The sequence below is a fragment of the Anomalospiza imberbis genome, chromosome 8 (assembly GCF_031753505.1).
Source record: "Anomalospiza imberbis isolate Cuckoo-Finch-1a 21T00152 chromosome 8, ASM3175350v1, whole genome shotgun sequence".
Classification (NCBI taxonomy): Eukaryota; Metazoa; Chordata; class Aves; order Passeriformes; family Viduidae; genus Anomalospiza; species Anomalospiza imberbis.
The window spans coordinates 27,794,731-27,812,768 of record NC_089688.1 but is presented as its reverse complement, the minus strand read 5'-3'; the positions used below and the strand labels follow the sequence as shown (position 1 = coordinate 27,812,768).

At 40.3% G+C, this 18,038-nt stretch overlaps 1 protein-coding gene across 8 annotated transcripts in view; it reads left to right on the top strand.

The window, feature by feature from the left end:
• Positions 1 to 18,038, top strand: part of ABLIM1 (actin binding LIM protein 1) — a 189,811-nt gene that overhangs the window by 47,207 nt on the left and 124,566 nt on the right. For 7 of the 8 annotated variants that reach the window (XM_068198154.1, XM_068198152.1, XM_068198150.1 and 4 more), the window contains exon 1: positions 13,462 to 13,714. The exons of the other annotated variant lie outside the window; for it this stretch is intronic. In XM_068198154.1, coding sequence (XP_068054255.1) covers positions 13,477 to 13,714 — 238 coding nt within the window. In that variant the 5' untranslated portion in view covers positions 13,462 to 13,476. Of the gene's footprint in view, positions 1 to 13,461; positions 13,715 to 18,038 lie in introns of those variants that run through there. 8 annotated transcript variants of the gene reach the window in all.

Here is an 18,038-nt window from a genome sequence, read left to right as displayed (position 1 = left end):
AACAGTCTCAGGACAAAGTCACCTCTCGTTGCAGTCGACCTTTAAGGCTGCTGGTTAGGATCCTTTTCTGTGAAAAATGAAGTTATCAATAATATCAGCTGATTTGAGATGGTCAGAACATTAAGGCATGTCATTGTTTGAAAGACAGCATACCAAGGTCTCAACTAGTAATGGAATAGTATCTAGAGGAAAATACTCACTCTTCCTTTAAACTGTTTGGGAACACAGACACACCTATTCTGCTTGGGCCACTCCCTTTCATACTTCAACCCAGGAAATAGTAGGAGTGGAGCTATAGAGTGAGCCACCTCTGAAGGCTCTCACTTGTTCCTCCTGCTTGCCATCCGTTCTCTGTGAGGCTGTAGCTTTTGGGTTGCAGGAACCACACTGCCTGAGAGCAGAAATGGAACTGGAAATACATCAGAGCTCTGCAAACGGCAAAGGTTTGTCCTGGACTGTTGCTCTGCTATGTAAATCTTTAATGATACATGACAGGTTAAGCTATCCACAGGACATTGGTCCTTGGATTTACAGAGGGAAATCAGGCTGAGGAACTTCTGTTGGACTGAAATTGGGATCTTTCTGATAAGAAAAGCAGTATCTTTATTTTGATTTGTTTTTCTTTACTGATTTAAGAGTTAAACACCTCCCCAGCCTGGTGTGTTTTATGAACAGTGGACTTTGTTACTTGGCTGAACAGTGTGTGCATGTACCCATGTGCTGTTCCTCTGGAATGGATATCTGAGCATAGAGAGCAGAGCACAACTCAGTGGAATGAAACTGGCTTTTTATCCAGCTCTGACTCCCTGTGTATTTTTGTAAGAGCTAACTCACTGCTGTCTTTTGAAGTTTCCCATCTTCCAGCTAAAGATGATGACAGCATGCTGTTGCTGTGGGGTGAGTCTGCAAAAAGAGGTTTTAGAGTTCTGTAGTGGCAGGTGGCATAAGAGTTCAGAGTATTGCTAATTGATGCTTTGAAAGAAAAGCTGCTAACGTGTCAGTGTTAGGGTGCTTTGGAGGGCAGATTTCTTTGGTGTTTAACCTCGGGAAGCCTTGTGCAATCTGCGTGTTACTGACTGAGCACACCTACAAGTTCCCGTCTGTCCTGCAGCCACCTGTCACTGCTGCTGTCCCCGCACAGCAGACAGGAGGGGTGGCTGTTCAGGGCCTGCTGCAGGTGTGTGCTGCCTTTCCCTGGTTCAGGTATGACTGTGCAGCACAGGGTGCCAATGTGTAGCAGCCTGCAACGAGGTGAGACTCAAGGCACTTCTCTCCTACACACCTAAAGCACATTCAGCACAGTTTTGGTGGTGAGTGCTACACAGTGAATGCTCTTTGCATCCAAGAGGCATGCAAATCTTAGTTTGCTTAGTAAACATTCCTCTTTTTTTATACCACAGTCTTAGATAAAGGTGGGGGAAGAGGCATAAGTATAAAAAGATATATTTTTCTTTCTTGGGAACTCAAGTGTGGGTAGTTGTGTTTTCTGCAATGCTTGGACAGATAAATAAATCCTTGGGGTGCTCATTTGATTTCAGGGATTAGAGGCAGAAGTAAAGTCCTGTTTTCTTCTTTGCATTGTCTAATCCAGTATTTATCGCTTAAAAACAGATATCATCTACCTCTGTTGGTCTGGAGATTAAAAATTGTACGGGTAGATGTATTGATGAATTGTGTATACCTCTCTATTAAAAGTGTCACTGTACCTTAAAAAAAAAACAACAAAACAACAGAAAAATACAACTCAAATTTTCTACCAACTATAACAACAAAAAGTATGTTTTCATCCGTTACTAGTTAGTCTTTGTAGGCCAAACACCTAACCTAATGTTGATTTAGATATAGCAGTTTTATTTCTGTTCTTTCTCTTAATGTGGGCTGAATTAGGTGTGCAAAATTCCTTTTTCCATCCTTATTTCTTTCTTATCTGTTTTAAAAACACTATTTTTTATTTATTTTTAATATAAATTAATCTCCACAGTGTAAAATGCAATAGCATTTGGTTAAAATCAGCTGTTTCTGTGTATTCATAGATGTGGCCCTTGGGGGCATGGTTAGTGCTGGGTTAACAGCTGGACTCCATGACCCTGGAGGTCCTTTCCACCCTAAATGATTCTGTGTTTCTCTGATTCTATGGTATTGCTATGATGTGGGAAACACCACATCATTATGTGAATTTAATCAAATGAATATGTGATCCCCTGGTCCTGTGGGGATTCATTATAGTGAGGTTAGGCTTATTCTCTGGTTCTCTCTCCCTGACTAGTTACTCTGAGAACTGGGAAAACCTTGGTGATCTCCCAGGTGGGGATGGAAATCTCTTCTCTCTGCTGGGTCCTAGTAGATAAACTCATGATTGCCACACTGAGAAAGCACAGAGGAGACAATTGATCCTTCTCCCTGCTGCTCTGTAGGTGTTTGCACTTTCTCTTCCCTAGCATAAGTAGGGGAGTCAAGCTGTCTTGAAATCTAATATATAGAGAGATAATTGCATGTCATTTCATGGAAGCTGGTAATGAAAACAGGTTGTTTAGTTTGACTTCCATTTTTAATCAGTTTCACAAGCTGGCTTTTCTCATTCTAGAAAAATGATCCCCTAATTCTCTTTGTCAGCTTTCCATTTCGAGGTGGAAGGCTTGACCTCATTGTGATGATAACCCAGTTAGCAGGAGAACTGAATTTTCTCTGCTTGTTCAGAATCAATTAACTGTCTCCAGGAACAGTACTGTGAGGATCGGGATTTCAAAGAAAGCATAAATGTTGGGGGCAAAACTCAATAAGATCAGAAAACGACTACAACATGGTGCATTATCTTCCAATTCATTCATAGTTAAAGAGGAAACAACTGGGAGCTGCCAACTAGTTTTAGTCTGAAAATATGCACAACATATGTTTATAACATAAGGTTTTCTACTGATAAATGCTGTTGTGATCAGCACCTGTTTTAACTGATTCATCTGAAAATTTTGCTTAATGCTACTTAAAGAAGTTCATCAATCAGTTTTTATTCACACAACCTGACAGGTTGTCTGGCTTGCCTACTTTCTTTAATTATTTTTGTTATTGCTTCGCTCTTCGTAATTGCAGAACTATTTCTCAATCAAACCACAGTGAAACTCTTACTAAAAAAAATGAAGATGCCTTCAGAGTGTTAATAGCAGAAGGGATTTTCAAGCTGAACTGCATGCAAAAAGGATTTATTTTTTGGTCATTGATTTGTGTCAGTGGTAAATCTGTATATTAAACAAATACCACAGTGGTAACGTCAACACAAATAAAAGGAAACTTAAGTTTTGCTCTAGGCTGAGGGAGTGTTTACACTTAAGAAACCCAAACCAACCACCCTCCTAGTATGTACTATTAATAGTTGTTTACATTCTACAGAAATTGAAGAATTAGGCATCTCGTGAAGTAACTTTCTAGATGCAAAATTTAATGTTTTTTTAATACCAGGAATACCATGGTGATGGCTAAGAATGCAGCAGAAATCCTCCCTCAAAGATGGCCAGGGCCATCTTGACTTTATATTATGTTCTAGTTACAATTAATTCAAAATTAATTGAAATCCTACACTTGTGTTTAAAGTTCAGCTGCTGGAAACCTTAACTTACAGCATTTGGTCATGGAATGGAAGTATAAGATCAAGAAAATCTTGACATACTATTCTTGAAGAAATACTGCAGTAAATCTTTGCTGCAAATATACTATGGTAAATATCAGTCAAGCAGTCAAAATAGTGGTCTTCAATTCTTTGTAGGTGCTCCATTTGGCTCATTCACTGTTCCAGTAATTTATGATATCACTGGAATGATTTTTCCCACTATTGTAAGACCTTATTTCCTACTTCCTCTTTCAGAATTGTAGCTTGCTAGATTGTGAGTGCCCTCCACTACCACTGCAAGATCAAGACTCTTGATTTAGTGCTATCTTTGAGTAACTCTCAAAGGATTTGATAGGCACAGCTTCAAAACATTGTACATGACAGGGAAATATCCCAAGATATGGCTTGTCCTGTGTTGAGTGGCACTGGTAAAGAACAAACCCAGCTGTACCTGTTGTCAAATCAAGAGCATGTTTTTCCTTTTCAGTGTAGTGTCAGCTCTGGAAGTTCGCTGTGTTTCTCTGACTGCTGCTTTTCCTGATGGTGCCAGATTACAGCTCTTGTTTGAGGAGAGTCCACTAAACTATCAGTAAAGTACAAGCAAGTGTTTGTGTAGCTATGAAATACCCAAGGGGATTAAAACTGCTCTTTATCAAGTACTAGTTGGCATATGCTATATGTAATTTCCTACCATTAATAAATGGAAACAAATCCCAAAAGTTTTTTTCTGTTCCATCCATGTATTTTCAGATGTCCTTGCCTCAGCTTTGCCTGTACAGAATGTGATCCCTGTGAGAGAAGTGGGCTGCTCACAGAGTGATAATTTTGCTTAACTGACAGTTTCTTCATTTTTAACAGGGCTCTTGATCACTTGTGTGTGTGTGCAGCTGATTTAACCAGAAGATAGTGCTGACCACAAGAGGAAGGGTTCAACAGTGCAGTAGGATTTATTTAATTAGAAAACAAAGGTTAGCCAACACAGCATATTTAAAGCTGTTTTTATGAGGAATGTTGGCAGTGGATGAACTGATCTGATGTCATTTCTGGCATCCTGTAGCAGTGCCATACTTTCCACTGTATAGAAAGGTAACCTCCTATTCTTAGTTGTGATGGACATTGACAAACAGTTTCTACTGGCTTCTGGTAGGGGCTTAAATTAGTCTTTATAGTACAAAGAAGGACTCTCTATTAGAGCTTCACTGATGCTACAGGAGGGCAGTGTGAGTGCAGGAGTTCTCCTTTTAGAGTTATGCCATGCTCTGAGAATTGCTTTGATGTTGGAGAATTTGGGTATTGGATGCAGCAAAAAAAATATTTAATTCTTCTGATCACGTGTGCTGGTGCTGCATCTACAGCAGAAGATCCAGTGTTAGGAGACAATGGGTAAAGTTAAACTAACATGTTCAGGAAGCCCTGCAGTGATCTAGAGGAGACTTTCTTCTGGTGGAATTCTTTACTCAAATTCAGCATTTTAGTAAAGCTACCATGTATGTTTCTGTAATTGTGTGACATATCAGAAGAGACTATAATGATACCCAGTTTACGTCAATACATAACAAGAGGAGTGGTGCTTTCTTTGATGTCATGCTTGTAACATGTCACTCTTTCCAAAGGTACAGGAAATAAACTGAGGAATGAAAGATCTCTGAGGTTTCACCTTTGATCTCTTTGCTTCCCAACATATTTCTGTCTCAGCTACTATGAAGTCTACATTGTGAAGAGGATGTTACAAGGAGTTTCTTCTCTCAGCTAGAAGAAAAATGTCAAAGTTCAAATGATTAAAGGAATTACATTAATCTTGAAAGTCTTTGCTCTGTTTAAATAAAAGACACCCTAAACATTGCTGAGGAGTAGGAAAAAACTTCCTACTGAAGATCTGAAGGACTGCCAGCTTCTGCCAGGATCCTTTTGGCTAATTGTTCCCTAGAGTGGCTTAGGCACCTCTCTGACTTCAAGCACAGAGCTCAGCCCCACAGAAGTCATGGGATTATTTATAAACTTGGGGATGGACAAACACTTGGATTGTGTTATTGAGTCAATCATACAGAGTCTTGGGGGTGCAGCAGTTTTTATATTTATATTTCATATAGCTTTCACTATATCTTGCCTATGAAATTGCATCAGTTGTCAGCAGTTACACTTGGCCTTTTTTTGTACGTGTAAGTAAAAAGGATTGGGTTTGCTGTAAGGATCCATAGTGGACTGTTCTTGACATTGTTGATCAATAGATTAGCCTTGTGCTGCCAGGAAATAAAATGCTGAGCCATCTCATCTTCTAATAATGCAATCGACAGATCCATTAATGCACACACTGTTATTTTATGTCTGAAAATAGATGTGAACAGAGATTATTTTTTATTCTGAAATAAACATTGGAATGGATAAAGTAAGGTAAATATCCTTTGGTTGAATCAGGCCTTTTGTCATAACCTAATACTCACAGTGACCACAGTAACAGTGATTCTGCTTGTTTGGGGAAGAATAACTAAAAATGGAATTTTCAGATGGGAAAATATGTACAGAATTAACTCTTTGCCTTTCTTGATAACTTGGTTTTCTGTGGAAAATAAGCACTTTTAGTGTTAAAACAGGAATACGATCTATTGGAAAATCATTGAGAAATACGAATGAAGCACTCAGCTATGCTTTATGTGACCTCTTCTTTTAATGCTGACCAGTTAGTCCCTAGTGTTGTTATCTGTGGTACTTCTATAGTTTCCATTATCACAGGATCTGAAAACTTCAGTCTTTAATGTACCTATTGTTACAAATCCCTTGTGAGGGGAAAGTGATAGGGGAAAATACAATGAAAGAGATTAAGGGAACGGCTCAGGGATGAACAGCAAGCCTGTGGGAGTGCAGAGACAGCACATTTCCCAAAGCCTATGTTAAGGCTTCCAGAGGTAGTAGACTAGCTGACATTATTAGGGCTTTTTTCCCCTAATGCCATTTAAATATTTCATTTAGTGATTGATTTTTCTATGTTCTCTTTTCCTTTGTACTATTTCAGTCCAGCTAGTAATTTCACGTGAAGGTAGATGTCTGGTGTTGCTCTCCTTTGTCCAAGAAAAAGATCATTAGATGTAATCTCAAGCATATTGTTTGGATATTTTTGTTTGTTTAATCTTTCTGCTCACTGCTTCACTGGAGGATAAACTTGGTGGTTGTTGGGGATTGGGGAAGTGAGTCAGATTCAGTTTCTGAGCACAGAGCAAAGGGAAAAGCATTCCCAAGAGCTTGTAATGCTGCCTGTCCAGCGTTACAATGCGCTGCAAAGCTGGGCTTTTGTTACCAAAGGCTCATGTGCCATGGAAGTTATCATACATAGTTGATAACAGGAAGCAGAGCACAATGCTTTAATTCAACTGAAAGATTTTGCAAATGTCATCAGTTGGGAAAGGAAATTGTCACAGTGTGGTCTTAGTTAAGTCTGAGATAGAAATGCAGTTGTGTTTTCTCTTGCGTTTTTTCTCGGTTACAAATTGTAACAGGAGAATAAAGGGCAAAGTGATGTTTCATGTATGTTTTGGAATGAATTCCAAGAGACCAATACATAGAATAGCATTTGCTTTCTTATTTCCAAGTTAGTTTAACAGAATGGCTCGTGCATGCAGATCTTGCTGTTGATGTATAAAACAGGTCTGATTTTCAGTGTGCCACCTGGAGAGATCCCCAGGTGGTTTTTCAAAGAGTAGAAGTTTGAGTCTGTACAGTGATACAAATGTAGCTACACCCTATTCAGACTTGAACTTGATACTGTCCTTTCACACAGACATTGACAGACTTGGATAGACTTTGTAGCAGTTCTTGAATTTGCATGTGTGTGTGTGCTGCAGAAAGGGGCATTTGATGGGAGTTTGGTTAATGATTACTTAAAGGTCAGTTATAAAAGCAGTGAAAAAAATGTCACGTGGCAGCTTGATGGGAAGCCTGTATGGGACACTCATGCTTAATTGTGCTGCTCAGCTGAGTTATAACACAGATCCTTTTATCTTTGATACCACTTTAACCTGAGCTAGCCCTTTTCAGGTAGTCACTTTTTTTTTTTTTCCAGTACAGAGAAGCCTTGTGGCTTTGTGGCCTCCCTGTTCCTCCTGCCACGGGCAGTCCTACAGCTTACCTTAGAAAACCTTGTGTGGGTTTAAACCAGTAAACTAACTTGGTAGAGATCTGTGGACTGCATAATTCCCACCTCTGCAGGTTCTTCATAGCCTTTATCACAATAAAAGATACCAAAGCCCCATAGCTTTTTAAACTATATCTTATGCTTTTCTAGACAGTAAACTGTTGAAGCAATATTAAATATTAGTAACTAGGCTTTTCAATCTGTTGAGAATAAAATTTGCATCTAGATGTGCTAGCATAGATCTCTCTTTGAAGTGTCTGCTCAGTAGTACCAGTGCTTTATGTGGCCATCAGCAGTACTTACATGAGCTCTGCTAAGCGTTTTTTCATGAGTGGATCTGGTCTCGGTGAGGAAGCAGGACAGAAAACAAGTCTAGTGTACTGGGAGCATATTTGCTTGTGAGGAACACCTGTTGTTCACTGGTCATCACCACCTGAGTCCAGAGAGTTCAGCCAAAGCCATTCTGCAGTATTTAGCCAGGTAGATGTCACTGACATCAGTGTGATTGGTAGTGGATTTCCTTAGAGGAGCAGAGCAGAGACAGGTACGTGTGGCCACTGCAGCTGTCTGGCAGCAGGACTGCTGAGTCAGCTCTTGTGCGTTTTCTTCTCAGCCAGGATAACAAGATTAGATGGGCCTCATGCTCCAGTGAGTGAGCTGAGGAAATACCCTGTTCCTGTTGCTCCTGGCTGTGGTGCCTTAGTTCTTCTAAAATGTAGTGTGCTGGAAGTGTCCAGAAAACACAGTGGTGTTTGTGCCTGGGCTCTGTTGGGGTTTTGTGTTCCCAGAAGATGGACGGCATTGAGAAGTGGGCCATGGTAGTATGTGATGAACTAGTGGTTCTTATAGCAGTGGACATGCCTGCTTGCAGGAGTATCATAGAATCATAGAATTCCATGGGTTAGGTTGGGTTGGGGGGGAGTCAGTAATAACCCTCTAGTCAAACCCTTCAGCAATGAGCAGGGACATCTTCCACTAGATCAGGGAAGCCCAGAGCCCAGAGCCCAGTCCGACATGGCCTTGAATGTTTTCAGGGATGGGACATCTCTCTGGGCAGCCTGTGTTTCACCACCCTCATTGGGTGCAACTGACCCCACTGTCCATGCCATTGGTAAAAACACTAATCAGTACATAATAACACATCTTAGTAGTTGTGGTAGTTCTGTTTCTGGGTTTAAGCTAGGGGAACATGTAAATGTCTCTCTGACCTGAGCATAATCCCCACAAAATTTCCTCTTGTGCAACAAGGGAATGGATTTTGTTTCCATTTGAAAATAATTTCTGTAAACTATTGGAATATAATAGCTGAGATACTTTTTAAGGACTAAAACATGATTACTTCAAAAGCCACAAAATAGCTTTGCACTACCGGTTTTTAAAGCTCAGCAAATTTTATGTAGTACCTGAATTATTAATGGAGATAAATTGGAAGAGGAAGATCTGTTGTCTTATCAGCCTTAAACAAGCAGTAGTTGGTTGACTTTGCAGAGAGAGGCAGCTCCTGCTGAAGCCATGAGTGAGCAGGTCCTGGGTGAGGAGCCCTATGGGGTGAAGGCCTTCTGTCAGTATGCCCAGAAGATGACTGCCTGTTTTGGACACTTAGGTAAAGAGATTGAGATGTGCATGTGGATTTTTTGGTCTTCATTATGTGGATGAAGTGTTTCCTCAAGTTTACAGTAAATAGCTGAGTGTTTGTACATCAGCCTGCAGTCTTGAGTAAGTAAATAGTGGGTGTCAAAACTGAAAAAGCTGAATGTGTGGAGTAATTTTACACAAGTAGAGTTTTGCTTCTTTTTTTGTGTGTGTATATTTGAATGTTGGATTTTTTTTTCTTTTCTTTGCTCTCATTTGTTGGTTTAGTTATTTTATTGCTTGGATAACTATATTTAATGGTAAAAGTAGAAGGAATTCTTGCTCATTTTTCATTTAGATGAAGGCCCTTTTTTCCTCTCCTTATTCTCAATATCTTTGAGAATCTTATATGGAGAAGGTAATCCTGATAATCTTGTTGCCTTAGACAGAAGCATGAAACATTATTTGGGGCTATCTACTTGTGCAATAGATGTGTTAGCTTCTGAAGTGGGATGGTGAGGGAAAAGGAAAATTTCTCTTTTTTTTTTTTTTTTACCTTGTTTCCTGTATTTTTGTTTTGATTATTTTTTGCAGCTGGGTTTTGCTGAACTGGTGCAACTGACTTCAGTTTCTTGGGTTTCTGATTGGGCTGTTTGTTGCTTTCAGTGCAAGACTAGAGTCACACTGAAATGCATTTACAAGAAGTTTAACTCTGATGGCAGAAGAAATTAAGACAGCATTAGTGCACTACACATTTCTGCTGAAGGGCAAGTCTAATCCTCGGTGCTTCTCTGAAACATGGAGGGATATTTCCTCTTCTATATATTTAGCCCTTGGTGTCTGGTTTTTACTATTATTCACTGCTTACTATTCTGTTTCTTAATTTATTTATGGATTGCAGTTAATTTTTTTGTTACTTCTGTTGGGTATTAGTAGAGATGATTCTATTCCTGGTTGCATATGAAACATGCATATATTTTTATCATCCAGGCATCCAGTTGGTGTGGTGAATTCAGAGGGGATTGAATAAGAAATGGTCTTGAGACATCTGGAAATATTTATAAATAAAATATTTATAAAGTTGGAAATGAGATAAAATATTTAAAGTAGCTGTTCTGCATAATTCCTGTCTCCTGTCCAGCCAGCCCCCTGTGAAAATTGTCAGTCTGGAGAGTGCCCATACCTCACACTGTGCTCTGTGAAGGCTTGAGATCCCAGCACTGACTACTTGGATTAGACACAGCTTTGAATTGGCAGTGATTTAAACAGGTTTTGCTACTTGGCAGATCCTGAGAACACTTTCTCAATCCTAGTTCTGAGCTGAGTGCCCTGGATTCCTGAGACTTTCTTTCACAAAAAAAAGACAGGGTTGTGCCCCTGTGATTCCTGCCTTTTTCATTTCCCTTCAGCAAGAACATCAGAAATCAACCTATACCACTTAATTGAATGCTTGACTTAAGTGGTAGGAGATTGCCATTGTCTTCTTTTCATTGATTCAGACTGAGGCTAAATCCCAGTGTTTGGTAGCTGTTGTATGAGGCTGTCTCAGGCCTTGTCCTTTGCCTTGGACACAAGGATGTGCTACAAACAGTCCTTTATCTGACTTGGAAGCCACTGTGATGCTTATCAGCCTTATTTTGTTTATTTCTATGCTTGTCCCTTTATATTACATATTGACAGGATTGAGGCTTTTGGAGACAAACACTGTACTTAAAAAAAAAAACGAACTATCCAAAAATCATGTTGCTTTTTGAGCAACTGGCATGGAGTCTTTGAAAGTGCAGTTCTCAGACAGTAACAGCAATCACCAGGGCTGGAAAGAGGCAGCATAAGAGAAGTCTGTCTCAGGGGAAGGAGGATCTTATTTTTAATTAAGCAGGATGTTTCTGCAGTGACATGTTAGGGTCACTAAATCCTGATCCATTGTCCCCCACCAGTTTTGGTGATGGAAGGGCCCTGGATTGTGCTGCACTGTTGGATAGATCGTCAGACTCTTCTGCAGTGGTCGCAGGCTGGGTGCTTTTGTAGTGGACATACAGGTCATACTGGTTTAGTTCTTACTGCAAGAGCTGGTGTAGTGGAAGTCTTGGTGAACAGAACTGGAGGTTGGAATCAGCATGGGCACAGCACAAAATGGGGAGTCAGCTTTAAACCAGTGTGTTCAAACTCCAGTGTAAGGACAGACTTCTCTTTTGGGTGTTAGGCAGCCAAGCTTTAGCAAATGTTGCCACAGTTTCTGCAGGGCTCACCTTTCTGCTCTCTGAAGATTGACTCCTGCAGCAGAGTCAGTGTCTGGGCAATGTGTGTGTTTGCCTCTCCTCAAAGGGCAAAGTCCACCCTGACGTGTCAGTGGGGCTGGATGGTTGGCACTGCTCTTGTCAGATGTCAACATCCTTCACCGATTACCCAGCAACAAATGGCACTCTCAGGCTGAGGGATCCTTGGGTTGACTCATCCAGCCTCTCCTGTGAGTTGTCCCTCTGTTTAAGCTCTGAATGGAGAGCCACCCTCACTGGTAGAAGCCTTTGGATTTTCAGAGCTGCCTCTTCCACTGAGGGGCTGTGGTCAGTAGGCTGAGAAATCTGGGAGAGAATGAAAAATTGCTGCAAAGCTTAATTTCCTAGGAGGAATGCTTAAAACATGGCATTTGCGGAGATCTCTGATGTGATACAAGATACTCTAAGGCAAGATACTCTGAGTTATATCTATTGAGCCTGCTCTTCCTCAAATACACATTAGCATCACACCATTAAAATTAGTACAGATTTATTCTGGCTTGCCCTACTGTGTTCTCCATTGATTAGAAAATCCAGGAACATGGCTGTTTAATGGACACTTGTTTTCAAGACAGTAAAAAAGTCATACTACTTGAAAAATAGAAAGTAATTGACCTCATAAGAGATGTGTAATAATAGATTATCAAAGTCTGGATTTATGAGATGGTATTTTCTCTTCAAAACAGTAAATAAAGAAGTCTTCTCTTCAAAGCCTATCCCTATCTGGAGTTAGTACTTGAGCTCTGAGTTTTGAGGGAGAATTAAGTGAAAGTTTCTCACTGTGCTCAGTAAGCCCATTGGTAGAGTTTTTGTCACATTCTAATTCAGAAAAAGCCTTACTGGAAGCAGTGCAGTGATTACACGAGGTCATTTTGCAGCTGCAGCTAACTTCTCTGTGTTAAGGGGAGTTGAAACTCTGGGCCAGACACTGGTTGCACAGTTGTCTCTGTGCCTCTCCTGACTAGAGAGTCTGAAGTTGCCTCTGAGCATGTCCAGGTCTGGGGTCTACCTATAACTTACAGATGATGAATGTTCTTACCTTGGGGTTTTTTTTATCTCTTTCACTTTGGAATTTCCTATGACTTTCCAGTGCCCTGTTGATGATTAACTCTGCCTTTACCCAGGAAGAAATATTCATTAGATGGTTAGATTAGCAAGTCACTGGAATTGGATTAATGTAAATACTTCTTGTAGGTGAAGCAGGAGGGGTTGGCACAGTGTCTGCAAAGCCTCTGCTGTCAGCTACACAGGAAGGTGGGGAGGAAGAGCAGAAGCAAACCAATCCTTAATGGTTAGGGAAAAGCTTATGTGTTTTTGTTTGCAATAGGCAGTGAAAGCTGCAGAAAGGATTTCTCCAAAGAAATCTGCTTATGAAGTAATGCCAGCCAGTGCTTGTACCTTCCTTAAAAAAGAGGACCAACATGCTCCACCTTTGCTACAGCCTTTTCTCCACAGCACACAGACAGACCTGGCATGGAAGAGGGCCATGCTAGATTAAATGCACAGATGTGCATTTGTAGTTGATGATGATGATGATGATGATTCTATAATAAGATTTTTGACACAGCAAGGTTTTTTGATTTTAAACTAATCCTCTTATGTAACTCAGTTACGTTCTTTCTATTGTCCTGAATATTAATCTGATTTTCAGATATTCTTTTTGGGTTTGTTTTTGATTTTTGCATTTGCAGGGATGAGTTTCAACTGATTACAATAGTTTTAGATGGCAACCACCTGATCAAGCATACTGTTCTAATCTCTTAAAGATAATCACTAAAAATATATCTTCCTTAATCTCCTTTGCTGGATAAGAGAAAAAGAGAAGGATTGGAAAGGGCAGTGTGCTGTGAGACTGACTGCATGCACTACAGGTTGCTTTCCTTAGCTTCTTCTGAATAGAAATGCCATCTTTCCCCATCTTAAACAGCTTTGGGAAACTGTGTGGCTCAGGTGAAGAACTGGTGCTGGAAAAAGTGAAATTTCGAAATTCAGTCAGAAGGATGTCAATAATTGAGGATGGGGATATTGCAGAGGTCTTGTATCTCATTCCCAAGCAGAGCTTGCTGAAGCAACTGCCCTACTTGAATCCAGATGACTACTACTTGTGTGAGCAGCTATATGACACTCCTGAGCATCTGGGTAAGTGAGGACTGCCATCAGATCTTGATTTTTGGTTGGTGAATAGGCTAATTGCTTTGCAGTTATGTTTTGTGTAGCAGCAGGATATTGACAGAAAGTGTGTTCAGGTGTGGAGAAATACTTCATCACTGATAGAGGGAAAGAAGAATAAAATGCCAAGTTAGAATCTGGAAGTAGTTGGTGGATATAGGTACAGCTCTCTCTATATGTTGATCCTGGGACAAAGAGGGGGCCTCTTCAGAAGTATTCAAGCTAAAAAAATTCCTTTTGAAAGCACAGCATCCTGTAAGGAGTGTGTTCAGAACTTTCCTATGGCATTTGTGAAACTGTGTTCCCTTCTGCTTATTTTTAACCTATTGCCAAGGAGTGTTATTTGAAACGGCCTCATTCTTGAATTGGAAGAAGTGATTAGAAGTCTTTCGAAGTGATTAGAAGTCTTTCTGTGCTCACCTCCCTGTCATTTATTTGGCTTCTGTTGTATCTTTTATCCAGGTGCCTCCTTTCTCTGGATAACAAGTCATAACTTATTTAGATGCTCTTTGTGCAGGAGCCAGTCCATGCCTTTGATTATCCTTTTACATTTATTTTCCTAATTCTACCATAACTCTTGAAAAATTGGGTAATAAAACTGTGTTCATCATGTAGCATAATGTGGGTATATGCAAAGAGTTATAATGATGTTCTTTGTACCTCCCTGTAGTTTCTAAAATTTGGTTTGTGTTTTAATTAATATTGAACATTAGCTTATTCCTTAGTAGAACTATTAGTGGTGGGAGAACTTGTATCTGGAATTCTTCAGTTTAACTGATTTGTTACAGTCCATTACAAAAAAAAAAAAAAAAAAAAAAAAAAAAAAAAAAAAAAAAAAAGTTTCCTGAAAACTCCTGTCTGTGACTGAGAATTTGACTATAAATGTTAATTTCTTCCAGATAAATTTCAAAGATATTATCTTCTAGGACTTGCTTTATGGACTTCAGTTTTGATAACCCACACTGTTTATGTGTTGGAATTTTGTCTGTACTAAGCAGATGAAGAAAGCTGCTATATGCTTGTCACTCTGTCCAGCTCCTCAAAATGTTAATACCAAGTGACTGTATTTGCTAGGCAAGTATTTTTCAGAGATCTACTTTGGCATATGAAACTTTTTCTTCTGTACAAATTGCTTTTTGCTAGTCAGCTCTGTACCTAATGAACTTCACCTTGTAAGAGAACTGGCCCAAACCCATAAACTGTTGCAGGTAGTTACTGCTTCTGAGTAATCAATTATTTTAAAATTAACATTTCAATGAAAGCAATGCTAAAACATGGAGCAAATGTATAATATAGCTGTGAGCTGGGAAAAAAAAAAATCATTCTGCCTTGCCAGCCCCCACAGTGTTTCCCAGTGGTATTCCAGAAAAGAAAATCTACATACAATTTGGCATTTTTATAAATCGCAATTTAGAACTGACAATTATTTGGATGACCAGTGACCAGCTATGTGATCAATCTGTGCAGGACTCCAGCAAAATTCTTGCCATCATAGTAGGCTGGGAGCTGTCTTCTAACTTGTATGGGGCTTAAATCAATCTGGAAATCTGCAGTTTTGGAGCTCTTTACTTGTGTAAGCAATCACAAAGATAGTGGGACAGGTTTAGCATTATGCTGCAATAGATAATGCAAATAACCATGATGGATTTTTTCCTTTCACCCTCCAGTATGGCAGCTACTATTCAATAGGGTGGGAATTGTGGTCCTGGGTCCCAGTGCCATGTATAATGCTAACTGAAAGGTTGAAAGGCGTCCGGTGCCTCAGCTTTACTTCAATTACAACAATTGGAATCAGAATCTCACCCACTTAGAATAAAAGCAGTGAAATGCCTTTTGAAAACAGCCGGGGGGTAAGTGCTGTGTGTGACTTTAAGATGTGAAACATGTAAGTCTGTCTCTTAGTCCATGTGCTGCTTGGGGATTATGGTCCCTCAAGTACTACAAGATTTAGCAGCTTATAAACCCTGCTGAAGGACAGTTTGCTGTCTCTATTTGGCATTGCAAATAGAGATTAGAAATTACACTGTTCAAAGCATTTGGAGACTCAGTAATTATTTTCCTTGCTGAACATAAGTGGAATCATAAGCATCAGGAAAGGCCCATATTTTAGGTTTTTGGAAGGTCAAGAATTATCAACAGGTGCAGAGCTATTTAGTATTCAGGAGGTGAGCCTTTGGAGTCTCATCCATTTAACCCATGACTTGCTTTTACTTAGCTCTTGCATCCTGAAATTCCATCCATTTTTAATGGGAATGTGGGAGGTTAAACTTGTCTTACAAATCTAAATGGTGGTGTCATACTGACAGTTAAGAGCACTCTAAAAGTTGAAGAAAACGTGAAAGAAAGGAGTTCAAAAGTGTCCTTGAATCCCTGAAAGGACCTCCATTCTGCATTTCTCCTGAGTTCATTTGGCCAAGGAATTTGAGCCACCTTCCCTTCTGTGTCTAGGGGAGGTCTAAGGATGCTTCCTGTGAGAGAGATCGCCAGTCATGGTTTGCTCCAACAAAATCTTTCTTACCCTAGAAGGCCTGGTTCAGCACATGGCTTCGGAGCTCTGAGGCCAGACCCTGATACAAAGGAGTCTATGGGAAAATACCTGATTTTGAGGATTAGCAAAACGTGATTGAAAAAGGGCACTGGAATTTTGAAGAGAAAATGGTCTTGGGACTGTGTGATGTTGCTTCTCATATAAAATACTGTCACCTGTCACTTGTACCAATGACACCCTGTGCAACCTTGCAAAGTGGTCGCTCTGGCTGTGACAGTGCACACCTGAGGGAAAGGGGATAGACAACACATTACTTAACCAACCTCTTGTATGAGGTTAGTACCTCTTTATGTAACCATATTTATTTAAAGCATCACTTGTGAGAATGGCTGCTTCTCTTGCATCAGCTGGATGTAAAGGAAGACAGAATCAGTCTAAGAGGATGAGAAAGGCATGGGGGAAATGTAGGGAGCATGAAAACCGTCTAGTGATGGGACAGGAAGTAAATTGGACTGGTGGAGGCAAATTTATGAAGCACCAAGATCCCATTTAGTCTTCACTGTGTCAAAGAATTGGCTGGGTGGCTGAGACAAACCAGTGGTGGAGAATGGACTCAAATCCGGTTGGGTGACAGTCACCAGTGTTGTTCCCAAGGGCTCAGTACTGGGCCCAGTCCTTTTAATAACTTTACTGATGATCTGGATGAGAGGAGTGAGTATATCCTCAATCAATTCATGGACAACACCAAGCTGGGTGGGAGTGTTGATCTGCTGCAGGGCAGGAAGGCTCTGCAGAGGGGTCTGGACAGGCTGGATCGATGGGCTGGGGCCATTGGTATGGGGTTCAACAGAATGTGTGGAAATGGTTCAAAGCTGTGCCAGGGAAGGTTTAGATTGGACATTAGGAAGAATTTCTTTACTAGAGCATGGTCAGACGCTGCGCTTCCTAGAGAGGTTGTCGATCCCCAAAGCCTATCACTGTTTGAGACATGGACAGTGCCATTAATAACTTGGCCAGTTCTGAGTTGGCCAGGCAGCTGAATTAAATAATTAATTGTAGGTTCCCTCCAACTGAAATAGTCTATTCACTTTTATTCTGTGAGAAATGGAGTGCTGGGGAAAAGAAGGTCTGATTTTTCTGTATGTATGTTTGCAGAGAGGAGGAATCCAAGAGATCAACATGGTGATGTGAGGGAAGATACAGAGGTAGAGTGTTCTTGAGAGGAATGGGCTTTGCAGGTTTGAAATGGAAGGCCCAGTTGTAAAATACTAGCTGCAGCATAAAACTGTTCTATATCTGAGTTCCCACACATCAGCTTCTTTGCATTACTAAGGTTTTCTTGCTATGCTGTGGCAAGAAAGGTAGAGCCCCCAGTTAGGGAAAGAAACTCTTTATATCCCATTGTCATTTTCCATTCTTAGTACCAAGGAGTGCCCAAGATCACCCTGAAGGCTGCAGATGTTTAACACCAATCCCTGCTGTTACTTAGAAAGAAGGAAAAATGAAAAAAAAAAAAAAAAAAGAATTCCTGTTTTAATCTTGGGTTTTACCTGCTAATGGTGCTCCTAGTAGATCCCCACAGAATGGGTCCTTGATGTCACCTATGGCCGTAGGACTTTAATGGTGCTGTGTGAACTTCTCCTGTGTCCAATCTCAAATTCTAAGCAATTTCAGAAGTGGGAAGCAGTGATATGAGAGAGGAAAATCCAGGTTCTGCTGGCATTGTAGTAGGTGGTACTCCTTAGATACTGAGAGGTGCTGATCAGACTGCTCCTGTCCTTCAGATAAGGTAAATCTCCTTTTTGA